General features: G+C 44.9%; 1 protein-coding gene across 1 annotated transcript in view; it reads left to right on the top strand.

Moving 5' to 3' along the window:
- The window catches only part of pfkla (phosphofructokinase, liver a), an 83,371-nt gene extending 68,319 nt beyond the window's left edge, over positions 1-15,052 (top strand). The window contains exons 18-22 of the mRNA XM_071341928.1: positions 3,916-3,977; positions 7,076-7,187; positions 7,374-7,473; positions 11,864-11,969; positions 12,104-15,052. Coding sequence (XP_071198029.1) covers positions 3,916-3,977; positions 7,076-7,187; positions 7,374-7,473; positions 11,864-11,969; positions 12,104-12,251 — 528 coding nt within the window. The 3' untranslated portion in view covers positions 12,252-15,052. The remainder of the gene's footprint in view (positions 1-3,915; positions 3,978-7,075; positions 7,188-7,373; positions 7,474-11,863; positions 11,970-12,103) is intronic.
- Positions 15,053-16,857: the final 1,805 nt, after the last annotated feature.

Genomic DNA, 16,857 nt, shown 5'->3' with positions numbered 1-16,857 from the left:
TTCCCTACTCTGGTTCAGACCAGACTGCTGCTGGCATAGCCCCCTGTTCGCTACTCTGGTCCAGACCAGACTGCTGCTGGCATAGCCCCCTGTTCCCTACTCTGGTCCAGACTGCTGCTGGCATAGCCCCCTGTTCCCTACTCTGGTTCAGACCAGACTGCTGCTGGCATAGCCCCCTGTTCCCTACTCTGGTTCAGACCAGACTGCTGCTGGCATAGCCCCCTGTTCCCTACTCTGGTCCAGACTGCTGCTGCTGGCATAGCCCCCTGTTCCCTACTCTGGTCCAGACTGCTGCTGCTGGCATAGCCCCCTGTTCCCTACTCTGGTCCAGACTGCTGCTGCTGGCATAGCCCCCTGTTCCCTACTCTGGTCCAGACTGCTGCTGGCATAGCCCCCTGTTCCCTACTCTGGTCCAGACTGCTGCTGGCATAGCCCCCTGTTCCCTACTCTGGTCCAGACCAGACTGCTGCTGGCATAGCCCCCTGTTCGCTACTCTGGTCCAGACCAGACTGCTGCTGGCATAGCCCCCTGTTCCCTACTCTGGTCCAGACTGCTGCTGGCATAGCCCCCTGTTCCCTACTCTGGTCCAGACTGCTGCTGGCATAGCCCCCTGTTCGCTACTCTGGTCCAGACCAGACTGCTGCTGGCATAGCCCCCTGTTCCCTACTCTGGTCCAGACTGCTGCTGGCATAGCCCCCTGTTCCCTACTCTGGTCCAGACTGCTGCTGGCATAGCCCCCTGTTCGCTACTCTGGTCCAGACCAGACTGCTGCTGGCATAGCCCCCTGTTCGCTACTCTGGTCCAGACCAGACTGCTGCTGGCATAGCCCCCTGTTCCCTACTCTGGTCCAGACCAGACTGCTGCTGGCATAGCCCCCTGTTCGCTACTCTGGTCCAGACCAGACTGCTGCTGGCATAGCCCCCTGTTCGCTACTCTGGTCCAGACCAGACTGCTGCTGGCATAGCCCCCTGTTCCCTACTCTGGTCCAGACTGCTGCTGGCATAGCCCCCTGTTCCCTACTCTGGTCCAGACTGCTGCTGCTGGCATAGCCCCCTGTTCCCTACTCTGGTCCAGACCAGACTGCTGCTGGCATAGCCCCCTGTTCCCTACTCTGGTCCAGACTGCTGCTGGCATAGCCCCCTGTTCCCTACTCTGGTCCAGACCAGACTGCTGCTGGCATAGCCCCCTGTTCCCTACTCTGGTCCAGACCAGACTGCTGCTGGCATAGCCCCCTGTTCCCTACTCTGGTCCAGACCAGACTGCTGCTGGCATAGCCCCCTGTTCCCTACTCTGGTCCAAAGTAGTTCACTAGGGTGCCATCTCAGACACTCACACAGACTCTCTTCAATTATCCCAGACAGACGACGGAGTCATTTACTGTAGGTTAGACTTCCTGAATAGAGTGGTAAATGATCCATGTACTGTAGGTTAGACTTCCTGAACAGAGTGGTAAATGATCCATGTACTGTAGGTTAGACTTCCTGAACAGAGTGATAAATGATCCATGTACTGATGGTTAGACTTCCTGAACAGAGTGGTAAATGACCCATGTACTGTAGGTTAGACTTCCTGAACAGAGTGGTAAATGATCCATGTACTGATGGTTAGACTTCCTGAACAGAGTGGTAAATGACCCATGTACTGTACGTTAGACTTCCTGAACAGAGTGGTAAATGATCCATGTACTGATGGTTAGACTTCCTGAACAGAGTGGTAAATGATCCATGTACTGATGGTTAGACTTCCTGAACAGAGTGGTAAATGATCCATGTACTGTAGGTTAGACTTCCTGAACAGAGTGGTAAATGATCCATGTACTGTAGGTTAGACTTCCTGAACAGAGTGGTAAATGACCCATGTACTGATGGTTAGACTTCCTGAACAGAGTGGTAAATGATCCATGTACTGTAGGTTAGACTTCCTGAACAGAGTGGTAAATTATCCATGTACTGATGGTTAGACTTCCTGAACAGAGTGGTAAATGATCCATGTACTGATGGTTAGACTTCCTGAACAGAGTGGTAAATGACCCATGTACTGTAGGTTAGACTTCCTGAACAGAGTGGTAAATGACCCATGTACTGATGGTTAGACTTCCTGAACAGAGTGGTAAATGACCCATGTACTGATGGTTAGACTTCCTGAACAGAGTGGTAAATGATCCATGTACTGTAGGTTAGACTTCCTGAACAGAGTGGTAAATGATCCATGTACTGTAGGTTAGACTTCCTGAACAGAGTGGTAAATGACCCATGTACTGATGGTTAGACTTCCTGAACAGAGTGGTAAATGATCCATGTACTGTAGGTTAGACTTCCTGAACAGAGTGGTAAATTATCCATGTACTGATGGTTAGACTTCCTGAACAGAGTGGTAAATGATCCATGTACTGATGGTTAGACTTCCTGAACAGAGTGGTAAATGACCCATGTACTGTAGGTTAGACTTCCTGAACAGAGTGGTAAATGACCCATGTACTGATGGTTAGACTTCCTGAACAGAGTGGTAAATGACCCATGTACTGATGGTTAGACTTCCTGAACAGAGTGATAAACGATCCATGTACTGTAGGTTAGACTTCCTGAACAGAGTGGTAAATGATCCATGTACTGATGGTTAGACTTCCTGAACAGAGTGGTAAATGACCCATGTACTGATGGTTAGACTTCCTGAACAGAGTGATAAACGATCCATGTACTGTAGGTTAGACTTCCTGAACAGAGTGGTAAATGATCCATGTACTGATGGTTAGACTTCCTGAACAGAGTGGTAAATGACCCATGTACTGATGGTTAGACTTCCTGAACAGAGTGGTAAATGACCCATGTACTGTAGGTTAGACTTCCTGAACAGAGTGGTAAATGACCCATGTACTGATGGTTAGACTTCCTGAACAGAGTGGTAAATGACCCATGTACTGATGGTTAGACTTCCTGAACAGAGTGGTAAATGACCCATGTACTGTAGGTTAGACTTCCTGAACAGAGTGGTAAATGACCCATGTACTGATGGTTAGACTTCCTGAACAGAGTGGTAAATGATCCATGTACTGATGGTTAGACTTCCTGAACAGAGTGGTAAATGACCCATGTACTGATGGTTAGACTTCCTGAACAGAGTGGTAAATGACCCATGTACTGTAGGTTAGACTTCCTGAACAGAGTGGTAAATGACCCATGTACTGATGGTTAGACTTCCTGAACAGAGTGGTAAATGATCCATGTACTGATGGTTAGACTTCCTGAACAGAGTGGTAAATGACCCATGTACTGATGGTTAGACTTCCTGAACAGAGTGGTAAATGACCCATGTACTGTAGGTTAGACTTCCTGAACAGAGTGGTAAATGACCCATGTACTGATGGTTAGACTTCCTGAACAGAGTGGTAAATGATCCATGTACTGATGGTTAGACTTCCTGAACAGAGTGGTAAATGACCCATGTACTGATGGTTAGACTTCCTGAACAGAGTGGTAAATGACCCATGTACTGTAGGTTAGACTTCCTGAACAGAGTGGTAAATGATCCATGTACTGTAGGTTAGACTTCCTGAACAGAGTGGTAAATGACCCATGTACTGATGGTTAGACTTCCTGAACAGAGTGGTAAATGACCCATGTACTGATGGTTAGACTTCCTGAACAGAGTGGTAAATGACCCATGTACTGATGGTTAGACTTCCTGAACAGAGTGGTAAATGACCCATGTACTGATGGTTAGACTTCCTGAACAGAGTGGTAAATGATCCATGTACTGTAGGTTAGACTTCCTGAACAGAGTGGTAAATGATCCATGTACTGATGGTTAGACTTCCTGAACAGAGTGGTAAATGACCCATGTACTGATGGTTAGACTTCCTGAACAGAGTGGTAAATGACCCATGTCATCTTAATAAACACGACCCTGCCCTTTCAGACTAACGTGGAGCATCTCGCAGAGAAGATGAAGGAAGACATCCAGAGGGGTCTGGTGCTGAGGTAAGAGCCCATTATAGAGGTTAACCACAGTACACCATTATAGAGGTTACCCACAAGACCCCATTATAGAGGTTAACAACAAGACACCATTATAGAGGTTAACCACAGTACACCATTATAGAGGTTAACCACAGTACCCCATTATAGAGGTTAACCACAGTACCCCATTATAGAGGTTAAGAACAAGACACCATTATAGAGGTTAACCACAGTACCCCATTATAGAGGTTAACAACAAGACACCATTATAGAGGTTAACCACAAGACCCCATTATAGAGGTTAACCTCAGGACACCATTATAGAGGTTAACCACAGGACACCATTATAGAGGTTAACCACAGGACACCATTATAGAGGTTAACCACAAGACACCATTATAGAGGTTGACCACAAGACACCATTATAGAGGTTAACCACAGGACACCATTATAGAGGTTAACCACAGTACACCATTATAGAGGTTAACCACAGTACACCATTATAGAGGTTAACCACAGTACACCATTATAGAGGTTAACCTCAAGACACCATTATAGAGGTTAACAACAAGACACCATTATAGAGGTTAACCACAAGACACCATTATAGAGGTTAACCACAGGACACCATTATAGAGGTTAACCTCAGGACACCATTATAGAGGGTAACCTCAGGACACCATTATAGAGGGTAACCTCAGGACACCATTATAGAGGTTAACCTCAGGACACCATTATAGAGGTTAACCTCAGGACACCATTATAGAGGTTAACCGCAGGACACCATTATAGAGGTTAACCTCAGGACACCATTATAGAGGTTAACCTCAGGACACCATTATAGAGGTTAACCCCAAGACACCATTATAGAGGTTAACCTCAGGACACCATTATAGAGGTTAACCCCAAGACACCATTATAGAGGTTAACCTCAAGACACCATTATAGAGGTTAACCTCAAGACACCATTATAGAGGTTAACCTCACGACACCATTATAGAGGTTAACCTCACGACACCATTATAGAGGTTAACCTCAAGACACCATTATAGAGGTTAACCTCAAGACACCATTATAGAGGTTAACCTCAAGACACCATTATAGAGGTTAACCTCAAGACACCAGTATAGAGGTTAACCTCAGGACACCAGTATAGAGGTTAACCTCAGGACACCAGTATAGAGGTTAACCACAGTACACCAGTATAGAGGTTAACCACAGTACACCAGTATAGAGGTTAACCACAGTACACCAGTATAGAGGTTAACCACAGTACACCAGTATAGAGGTTAACCACAGTACACCATTATAGAGGTTAACCACAGTACACCAGTATAGAGGTTAACCACAGTACACCAGTATAGAGGTTAACCACAGGACACCAGTATAGAGGTTAACCACAGTACACCAGTATAGAGGTTAACCACAGTACACCAGTATAGAGGTTAACCACAGTACACCAGTATAGAGGTTAACCACAGTACACCAGTATAGAGGTTAACCACAGGACACCAGTATAGAGGTTAACCACAGTACACCAGTATAGAGGTTAACCACAGTACACCAGTATAGAGGTTAACCACAGTACACCAGTATAGAGGTTAACCACAGTACACCAGTATAGAGGTTAACCACAGTACACCAGTATAGAGGTTAACCACAGTACACCAGTATAGAGGTTAACCTCAGGACACCAGTATAGAGGTTAACCTCAGGACACCAGTATAGAGGTTAACCTCAGGACACCAGTATAGAGGTTAACCACAGGACACCAGTATAGAGGTTAACCTCAGGACACCAGTATAGAGGTTAACCTCAGGACACCAGTATAGAGGTTAACCTCAGGACACCAGTATAGAGGTTAACCACAGTACACCAGTATAGAGGTTAACCTCAGGACACCAGTATAGAGGTTAACCACAGTACACCAGTATAGAGGTTAACCACAAGACATCCAGAGGCAGTTACAGTTAATATAGTGAATGATGGGATCTCGATGGTTCTGTCTCTATAGGACAGTTAATATAGTGAATGATGGGATCTCGATGGTTCTGTCTCTATAGGACAGTTAATATAGTGAATGATGGGATCTCGATGGTTCTGTCTGTAGGACAGTTAATATAGTGAATGATGGGATCTCGATGGTTCTGTCTCTATAGGACAGTTAATATAGTGAATGATGGGATCTCGATGGTTCTGTCTCTATAGGACAGTTAATATAGTGAATGATGGGATCTCGATGGTTCTGTCTGTAGGACAGTTAATATAGTGAATGATGGGATCTCGATGGTTCTGTCTCTATAGGACAGTTAATATAGTGAATGATGGGATCTCGATGGTTCTGTCTGTAGGACAGTTAATATAGTGAATGATGGGATCTCGATGGTTCTGTCTGTAGGACAGTTAATATAGTGAATGATGGGATCTCGATGGTTCTGTCTCTATAGGACAGTTAATATAGTGAATGATGGGATCTCGATGGTTCTGTCTGTACGACAGTTAATATAGTGAATGATGGGATCTCGATGGTTCTGTCTGTACGACAGTTAATATAGTGAATGATGGGATCTCGATGGTTCTGTCTCTATAGGACAGTTAATATAGTGAATGATGGGATCTCGATGGTTCTGTCTCTATAGGACAGTTAATATAGTGAATGATGGGATCTCGATGGTTCTGTCTGTAGGACAGTTAATATAGTGAATGATGGGATCTCGATGGTTCTGTCTGTAGGACAGTTAATATAGTGAATGATGGGATCTCGATGGTTCTGTCTGTAGGACAGTTAATATAGTGAATGATGGGATCTCGATGGTTCTGTCTGTACGACAGTTAATATAGTGAATGATGGGATCTCGATGGTTCTGTCTCTATAGGACAGTTAATATAGTGAATGATGGGATCTCGATGGTTCTGTCTCTATAGGACAGTTAATATAGTGAATGATGGGATCTCGATGGTTCTGTCTGTAGGACAGTTAATATAGTGAATGATGGGATCTCGATGGTTCTGTCTCTATAGGACAGTTAATATAGTGAATGATGGGATCTCGATGGTTCTGTCTCTATAGGACAGTTAATATAGTGAATGATGGGATCTCGATGGTTCTGTCTCTATAGGAATGAGAAGTGTCACCTTCACTACACCACTGATTTCATCCACAAGCTGTATTCTGCCGAGGGGAAGGGCATCTTCGACTGTAGGGTCAACGTGCTGGGGCACCTCCAGCAGGTACGGAACGAACACAACCACACTGCTAAAGCTTACGTGTTAAAATGCAACCTTATATTAAAAGGATGATGAGTCTGTCGATCAGGAAATGAGGGGATAGACGTAGATGATGTAGAATGTGAAGTGCATGAATGATCAAATAGGGTGCCTAGAAGATGAGCTGATTTCTCTCTCCTGTCATTGTAGGGAGGTGCACCAACACCCTTCGACAGAAACTGTGGCACCAAGCTGGGTGTGAAGGCTGTGCAGTGGCTCACAGACAAGATGATCAACAACTTCAGACAAGGTACTGGAGGTGTCCCGAATGGCACCCTATTCCCTACATAGTGCACTACTTTTGACTAGGGCCCATAGGACTCTGGTTAAAGTAGTGAACTATGAAGGGAATAGGGTGCCAAGTCTCTGGTTAAAGTAGTGAACTATGAAGGGAATAGGGTGCCAAGGCTCTGGTTAAAGTAGTGAACTATGAAGGGAATAGGGTGCCAAGTCTCTGGTTAGAAGTAGTGAACTATGAAGGGAATAGGGTGCCAAGGCTCTGGTTAGAAGTAGTGAACTATGAAGGGAATAGGGTGCCAAGGCTCTGGTTAAAAGTAGTGAACTATAAAGGGAATAGGGTGCCAAGTCTCTGGTTAGAAGTAGTGAACTATGAAGGGAATAGGGTGCCAAGTCTCTGGTTAGAAGTAGTGAACTATGAAGGGAATAGGGTGCCAAGGCTCTGGTTAGAAGTAGTGACCTATGAAGGGAATAGGGTGCCAAGGCTCTGGTTAGAAGTAGTGAACTATGAAGGGAATAGGGTGCCAAGTCTCTGGTTAAAGTAGTGAACTATGAAGGGAATAGGGTGCCAAGGCTCTGGTTAAAAGTAGTGAACTATGAAGGGAATAGGGTGCCAAGGCTCTGGTTAAAAGTAGTGAACTATGAAGGGAATAGGGTGCCAAGTCTCTGGTTAGAAGTAGTGAACTATGAAGGGAATAGGGTGCCAAGGCTCTGGTTAGAAGTAGTGAATGATGAAGGGAATAGGGTGCCAAGGCTCTGGTTAGAAGTAGTGAACTATGAAGGGAATAGGGTGCCAAGGCTCTGGTTAGAAGTAGTGAATGATGAAGGGAATAGGGTGCCAAGGCTCTGGTTAAAAGTAGTGAATGATGAAGGGAATAGGGTGCCAAGTCTCTGGTTAAAGTAGTGAACTATGAAGGGAATAGGGTGCCAGGTCTCTGGTTAGAAGTAGTGAACTATGAAGGGAATAGGGTGCCAAGGCTCTGGTTAGAAGTAGTGAATGATGAAGGGAATAGGGTGCCAAGGCTCTGGTTAGAAGTAGTGAATGATGAAGGGAATAGGGTGCCAAGGCTCTGGTTAGAAGTAGTGAACTATGAAGGGAATAGGGTGCCAAGGCTCTGGTTAAAGTAGTGAATGATGAAGGGAATAGGGTGCCAAGGCTCTGGTTAGAAGTAGTGAATGATGAAGGGAATAGGGTGCCAAGGCTCTGGTTAGAAGTAGTGAACTATGAAGGGAATAGGGTGCCAAGTCTCTGGTTAAAAGTTGTGAACTATGAAGGGAATAGGGTGCCAAGGCTCTGGTTAAAAGTAGTGAACTATGTAGGGAATAGGGTGCCAGGCTTTGGTTAAAGTAGTGAACTATGAAGGGAATAGGGTGCCAAGTCTCTGGTTAGAAGTAGTGAACTATGAAGGGAATAGGGTGCCAAGTCTCTGGTTAAAAGTAGTGAACTATGAAGGGAATAGGGTGCCAAGGCTCTGGTTAAAGTAGTGAACTATGAAGGGAATAGGGTGCCAAGGCTCTGGTTAAAAGTAGTGAACTATGAAGGGAATAGGGTGCCAAGTCTCTGGTTAAAAGTAGTGAACTATGAAGGGAATAGGGTGCTAGGTCTCTGGTTAAAGTAGTGAACTATGAAGGGAATAGGGTGCCAAGTCTCTGGTTAAAGTAGTGAATGATGAAGGGAATAGGGTGCCAAGTCTCTGGTTAAAAGTAGTGAACTATGAAGGGAATAGGGTGCCAAGGCTCTGGTTAAAGTAGTGAACTATGAAGGGAATAGGGTGCCAAGGCTCTGGTTAGAAGTAGTGAACTATGAAGGGAATAGGGTGCCAAGGCTCTGGTTAAAGTAGTGAATGATGAAGGGAATAGGGTGCCAAGGCTCTGGTTAGAAGTAGTGAACTATGAAGGGAATAGGGTGCCAAGGCTCTGGTTAGAAGTAGTGAACTATGAAGGGAATAGGGTGCTAAGTCTCTGGTTAGAAGTAGTGAACTATGAAGGGAATAGGGTGCCAAGGCTCTGGTTAAAGTAGTGAACTATGTAGGGAATAGGGTGCCAGGCTTTGGTTAAAGTAGTGAACTATGAAGGGAATAGGGTGCCAAGTCTCTGGTTAGAAGTAGTGAACTATGAAGGGAATAGGGTGCCAAGTCTCTGGTTAAAAGTAGTGAACTATGAAGGGAATAGGGTGCCAAGGCTCTGGTTAAAGTAGTGAACTATGAAGGGAATAGGGTGCCAAGGCTCTGGTTAAAAGTAGTGAACTATGAAGGGAATAGGGTGCCAAGTCTCTGGTTAAAAGTAGTGAACTATGAAGGGAATAGGGTGCCAGGTCTCTGGTTAAAGTAGTGAACTATGAAGGGAATAGGGTGCCAAGACTCTGGTTAAAGTAGTGAATGATGAAGGGAATAGGGTGCCAAGTCTCTGGTTAAAAGTAGTGAACTATGAAGGGAATAGGGTGCCAAGGCTCTGGTTAAAGTAGTGAACTATGAAGGGAATAGGGTGCCAAGGCTCTGGTTAGAAGTAGTGAACTATGAAGGGAATAGGGTGCCAAGGCTCTGGTTAAAGTAGTGAATGATGAAGGGAATAGGGTGCCAAGGCTCTGGTTAAAATTAGTGAACTATGAAGGGAATAGGGTTCCATGGCTCTGGTTAAAGTAGTGAACTATGAAGGGAATAGGGTGCCAAGGCTCTGGTTAAAAGTAGTGAACTATGAAGGGAAAAGGGTGCCAAGGCTCTGGTTAGAAGTAGTGAACTATGAAGGGAATAGGGTGCCAAGGCTCTGGTTAAAGTAGTGAATGATGAAGGGAATAGGGTGCCAAGGCTCTGGTTAAAGTAGTGAATGATGAAGGGAATATGGTGCCAAGGCTCTGGTTAGAAGTAGTGAACTATGAAGGGAATAGGGTGCCAAGGCTCTGGTTAAAAGTAGTGAACTATGAAGGGAATAGGGTGCCAAGTCTCTGGTTAGAAGTAGTGACCTATGAAGGGAATAGGGTGCCAAGGCTCTGGTTAAAGTAGTGAATGATGAAGGGAATAGGGTGCCAAGGCTCTGGTTAAAGTAGTGAATGATGAAGGGAATAGGGTGCCAAGGCTCTGGTTAGAAGTAGTGAACTATGAAGGGAATAGGGTGCCAAGGCTCTGGTTAAAAGTAGTGAACTATGAAGGGAATAGGGTGCCAAGTCTCTGGTTAGAAGTAGTGACCTATGAAGGGAATAGGGTGCCAAGGCTCTGGTTAAAGTAGTGAATGATGAAGGGAATAGGGTGCCAAGGCTCTGGTTAAAGTAGTGAATGATGAAGGGAATAGGGTGCCAAGGCTCTGGTTAGAAGTAGTGAACTATGAAGGGAATAGGGTGCCAAGGCTCTGGTTAAAAGTAGTGAACTATGAAGGGAATAGGGTGCCAAGTCTCTGGTTAGAAGTAGTGACCTATGAAGGGAATAGGGTGCCAAGGCTCTGGTTAGAAGTAGTGAACTATGAAGGGAATAGGGTGCCAAGTCTCTGGTTAGAAGTAGTGAACTATGAAGGGAATAGGGTGCCAAGGCTCTGGTTAAAAGTAGTGAACTATGAAGGGAATAGGGTGCCAAGGCTCTGGTTAAAGTAGTGAACTATGAAGGGAATAGGGTGCCAAGGCTCTGGTTAAAAGTAGTGAACTATGAAGGGAATAGGGTGCCAAGGCTCTGGTTAAAGTAGTGAATGATGAAGGGAATAGGGTGCCAAGTCTCTGGTTAAAAGTAGTGAACTATGAAGGGAATAGGGTGCCAAGGCTCTGGTTAAAGTAGTGAACTATGAAGGGAATAGGGTGCCAAGGCTCTGGTTAGAAGTAGTGAACTATGAAGGGAATAGGGTTCCAAGGCTCTGGTTAAAAGTAGTGAACTATGAAGGGAATAGGGTGCCAAGTCTCTGGTTAAAGTAGTGAACTATGAAGGGAATAGGGTGCCAAGTCTCTGGTTAAAAGTAGTGAACTATGAAGGGAATAGGGTGCCAAGGCTCTGGTTAAAGTAGTGAACTATGAAGGGAATAGGGTGCCAAGGCTCTGGTTAAAGTAGTGAACTATGAAGGGAATAGGGTGCCAAGGCTCTGGTTAAAAGTAGTGAACTATGAAGGGAATAGGGTGCCAAGTCTCTGGTTAAAGTAGTGAACTATGAAGGGAATAGGGTTCCAAGGCTCTGGTTAGAAGTAGTGAACTATGAAGGGAATAGGGTTCCAAGGCTCTGGTTAGAAGTAGTGAACTATGAAGGGAATAGGGTGCCAATGCTCTGGTTAGAAGTAGTGAATGATGAAGGGAATAGGGTGCCAAGGCTCTGGTTAAAGTAGTGAACTATGAAAACTATAAGAGGAGGATCTCTGATTCAACAACACGTAGCCGTGGAAACAGGGTGGTAGATATATAATGTTTATGTCCTCGTCAACTTCTCCCATGCCAGGTCGTGTGTTCGTCAACAACCCAGACACAGCGTCTGTCATCGGCTTCAGTAAGAAGGTCCTGTCCTTCATCCCTGTGACTGACCTTAAGGCACAGACTGACTTTGAGTGAGTAGAGTACCACAGCTGTTGTCCATCCATCCAAACCTGTTGTCACGAAGTGCTTTACAATGTGGTTTTTACAGTGTGTGTCATTTTAGTCCCTAAGCAGGCAGTAAAATCTCTCTTCCACCCCCCCGTAGGCACCGGATGCCCAAGGTCCAGTGGTGGCAGAACCTGCATCAGATTCTGAAGATGTTGGCCAAGCACCAGACCAGCTTCAGCGAGTACGTCCCTGGAGAGATGGAACATGTGACCCGACGCTCTCTCAGCATCGACACTGGCTACTAAAACACATACTAACCCTGGACTGTAGACACCGGCTTCTAGAACACATACTAACCCTGGACTGTAGACACTGGCTTCTAGAACACATACTAACCCTGGACTGTAGACACTGGCTTCTAGAACACATACTAACCCTGGACTGTAGACACTGGCTTCTAGAACACATACTAACCCTGGACTGTAGACACTGGCTTCTAGAACACATACTAACCCTGGACTATAGACACTGGCTTCTAGAACACATACTAACCCTGGACTGTAGACACTGGCTTCTAGAACACATATTAACCCTGGACTGTAGACACTGGCTTCTAGAACACATATTAACCCTGGACTGTAGACACTGGCTTCTAGAACACATATTAACCCTGGACTGTAGACACTGGCTTCTAGAACACATACTAACCCTGGACTATAGACACTGGCTTCTAGAACACATACTAACCCTGGACTGTAGACACTGGCTTCTAGAACACATATTAACCCTGGACTGTAGACACTGGCTTCTAGAACACATATTAACCCTGGACTGTAGACACTGGCTTCTAGAACACATACTAACCCTGGACTGTAGACACTGGCTTCTAGAACACATACTAACCCTGGACTGTAGACACTGGCTTCTAGAACACATACTAACCCTGGACTGTAGACACTGGCTTCTAGAACACATACTAACCCTGGACTGTAGACACTGGCTTCTAGAACACATACTAACCCTGGACTGTAGACACTGGCTTCTAGAACACATACTAACCCTGGACTGTAGACACTGGCTTCTAGAACACATATTAACCCTGGACTGTAGACACTGGCTTCTAGAACACATACTAACCCTGGACTGTAGACACTGGCTTCTAGAACACATACTAACCCTGGACTGTAGACACTGGCTTCTAGAACACATACTAACCCTGGACTGTAGACACTGGCTTCTAGAACACATACTAACCCTGGACTATAGACACTGGCTTCTAGAACACATATTAACCCTGGACTGTAGACACTGGCTTCTAGAACACATACTAACCCTGGACTGTAGACACTGGCTTCTAGAACACATACTAACCCTGGACTGTAGACACTGGCTTCTAGAACACATACTAACCCTGGACTGTAGACACTGGCTTCTAGAACACATACTAACCCTGGACTGTAGACACTGGCTTCTAGAACACATATTAACCCTGGACTGTAGACACTGGCTACTGGAACACATGCTAACACTGGACTGTAGACACCGGCTTCTAGAACACATACTAACCCTGGACTGTAGACACCGGCTTCTAGAACACATACTAACCCTGGACTGTAGACACTGGCTTCTAGAACACATATTAACCCTGGACTGTAGACACTGGCTTCTAGAACACATACTAACCCTGGACTGTAGACACTGGCTTCTAGAACACATACTAACCCTGGACTGTAGACACTGGCTTCTAGAACACATACTAACCCTGGACTGTAGACACTGGCTTCTAGAACACATACTAACCTGGACTGTAGACACCGGCTTCTAGAACACATATTAACCCTGGACTGTAGACACTGGCTTCTAGAACACATACTAACCCTGGACTGTAGACACCGGCTTCTAGAACACATACTAACCCTGGACTGTAGACACTGGCTTCTAGAACACATACTAAACCTGGACTACCTAGACATCAGGCCCTTGTTATATCTGGACTGTCTGAGACTACCTAGACATCAGGTCCTTGTTATATCTGGACTGTCTGAGACTACCTAGACATCAGGCCCTTGTTATATCTGGACTGTGTCTGAGACTACCTAGACATCAGGCCCTTGTTATATCTGGACTGTGTCTGTCGTCTAGTACACCAGATGAAACCACTATTTGGTCTATACTGGTTTAAAGGCTATTCTGATCACTATTTGGTCTATACTGGTTTAAAGGCTATTCTGATCACTATTTGGTCTATACTGGTTTAAAGGCTATTCTGATCACTATTTGGTCTATACTGGTTTAAAGGCTATTCTGATCACTATTTGGTCTATACTGGTTTAAAGGCTATTCTGATCACTATTTGGTCTATACTGGTTTAAAGGCTATTCTGATCACTATTTGGTCTATACTGGTTTAAAGGCTATTCTGATCACTATTTTGTCTATACTGGTTTAAAGGCACCTTATTCTTTGCAATTGTAATGAAAATGTTGTGTTGTGTGACAATCAAGCTGTCTTGTCATCTTGTGGGACCAACACATTTACGTTTTGTCATCTTGTGGGACCAACACATTTACGTTTTGTCATCTTGTGGGACCAACACATTTACGTTTTGTCATCTTGTGGGACCAACACATTTACGTTTTGTCATCTTGTGGGACCAACACATTTACGTTTTGTCATCTTGTGGGACCAACACATTTACGTTTTGTCATCTTGTGGGACCAACACATTTACGTTTTGTCATCTTGTGGGACCAACACATTTACGTTTTGTCATCTTGTGGGACCAACACATTTACGTCTTGTCATCTTGTGGGACCAACACATTTACGTTTTGTCATCTTGTGGGACCAACACATTTATTCATTTATTTTACCTGTTATTTAACCTGGTATTGTCATGTTTGTGCCTACATGTAAACCTGAACAAATCACTGACATCTATACAGTCAATGTAGAACACTGGAAATCAGCTATTACTATTCTGGGTGTGTCTGTCTGTACAAGATGTGTGGAATAGCAATAGTCGCCAAAATAGAAATGTGAATTAATGTCATTGTGATTTAAAGATGCAATATAAAGTAATGTCATAAATAAAAACATTTGAAAGTTCTACTCAGATTATCAGATTTTATTTTAAATATAAATACAACTGCGTTTTGAATAATGTATGTTAACAATTGTTAATAAATAAGTATGCATATGTTATAATGAAAGATGGAACACTGACGTTGACATTTAGCTGGTACTGTATCATTGTTGATCACTAAGAGATCACACCCCCCTCAGAGAGAGGGACACAGCTGCATGTGAGCTCTCACCATTTTCAATGGTTGTTTTTTTTTACAAAAGGGTAGATTTTGAGTTGGATAAACTTGGATTTTTCAGCAGGTACATATGCAGGATGCTACCCTCCACAGCATGGCCTTCGCTCCAGATCAAAACTCCAAACTTACAACCTAATTTTGACCAGAATTAACCAGAGAGATTACTGCTTCCAAGGTTTTCTTTTTCCAAGCTATATGGAGGGTGCTCTAGCCAACAAACAGCAGAGACCTGAGGACACCATCCAACCTGGAACTGAGGGAGGAGTGTTTGGTCTGATGCTATTTTGAAAGCCAAGAAGAAAAACAAAAAAGAAATGAAAAATAAAGTACACTACAATGATATATTTTCTTTTATGGGGACTGAATGCTGAGTTGAGGCTCCCAGGCTTGGGACTGAATGCTGAGTTGAGGCTCCCAGGCTTGGGACTGAATGCTGAGTTGAGGCTCCCAGGCTTGGGACTGAATGCTGAGTTGAGGCTCCCAGGCTTGGGACTGAATGCTGAGTTGAGGCTCCCAGGCTTGGGACTGAATGCTGAGTTGAGGCTCCCAGGCTTGGGACTGAATGCTGAGTTGAGGCTCCCAGGCTTGGGACTGAATGCTGAGTTGAGGCTCCCAGGCTTGGGACTGAATGCTGAGTTGAGGCTCCCAGGCTTGGGACTGAATGCTGCGTTGAGGCTCCCAGGCTTGGGACTGAATGCTGAGTTGAGGCTCCCAGGCTTGGGACTGAATGCTGAGTTAAGGCTCCCAGGCTTGGGACTGAATGCTGAGTTGAGGCTCCCAGGCTTGGGACTGAATGCTGAGTTGAGGCTCCCAGGCTTGGGACTGAATGCTGAGTTGAGGCTCCCAGGCTTGGACAGACCAGATACACATTCAGCACTGAGGTGTGAAGGAAAAGGTGTCGAGACCTTTGGGCCCAACAAGTGACTGGAGTCTCTTATCAAGAAAGCCAGTCAGTTGATTATTGACGTCTATAGTATTCTCTCGGGTATGCAATCTGGTTTCCGCTCAGGTTATGGATGTGTCACTGCAACCTTTAAAGGTCCTCAATGATGTCACCATTGCCCTTGATTCTAAGCAATGTTGTGCTGCTATTTTATTGACTTGGCCAAAGCTTTTGATACGGTAGACCATTCCATTCTTGTGGGCCGGCTAAGGAGTATTGGTGTCTCTGAGGGGTCTTTGGCCTGGTTTGCTAACTACCTCTCTCAAAGAGTGCAGTGTATAAAGTCAGAAAATCTGCTGTCTCAGCCACTGCCTGTCACCAAGGGAGTACCCCAAGTCTTGATCCTAGGCCCCACACTCTTATCAATCTACATCAGCAACATAGCTCAGGCAGTAGGAAGCTCTCTCATCCATTTATATGCAGATGATACAGTCTTATACTCAGCAGGACCCTCCCCAGATTTTGTGTTAAAAAGCTTTCTTAGTGTCCAACAAGCTTTCTCTATCCTTAACCTTGTTCTGAACACCTCCAAAACAAAGGTCATGTGGTTTGGTAAGATGAACACCCCTCTCCCCACAGGTGTGATTACTACCTCTGAGGGTTTAGAGCTTGAGGTAGACACCTCGTACAAGTACTTGGGAGTATGGC

Source organism: Salvelinus alpinus, chromosome 14 (genome assembly GCF_045679555.1).
Source record: "Salvelinus alpinus chromosome 14, SLU_Salpinus.1, whole genome shotgun sequence".
NCBI classification, from domain to species: domain Eukaryota; kingdom Metazoa; phylum Chordata; class Actinopteri; order Salmoniformes; family Salmonidae; genus Salvelinus; species Salvelinus alpinus.
The sequence above is the reverse complement of the archived record's forward strand: the minus strand, read 5'-3'. Positions and strand labels throughout refer to the sequence as shown.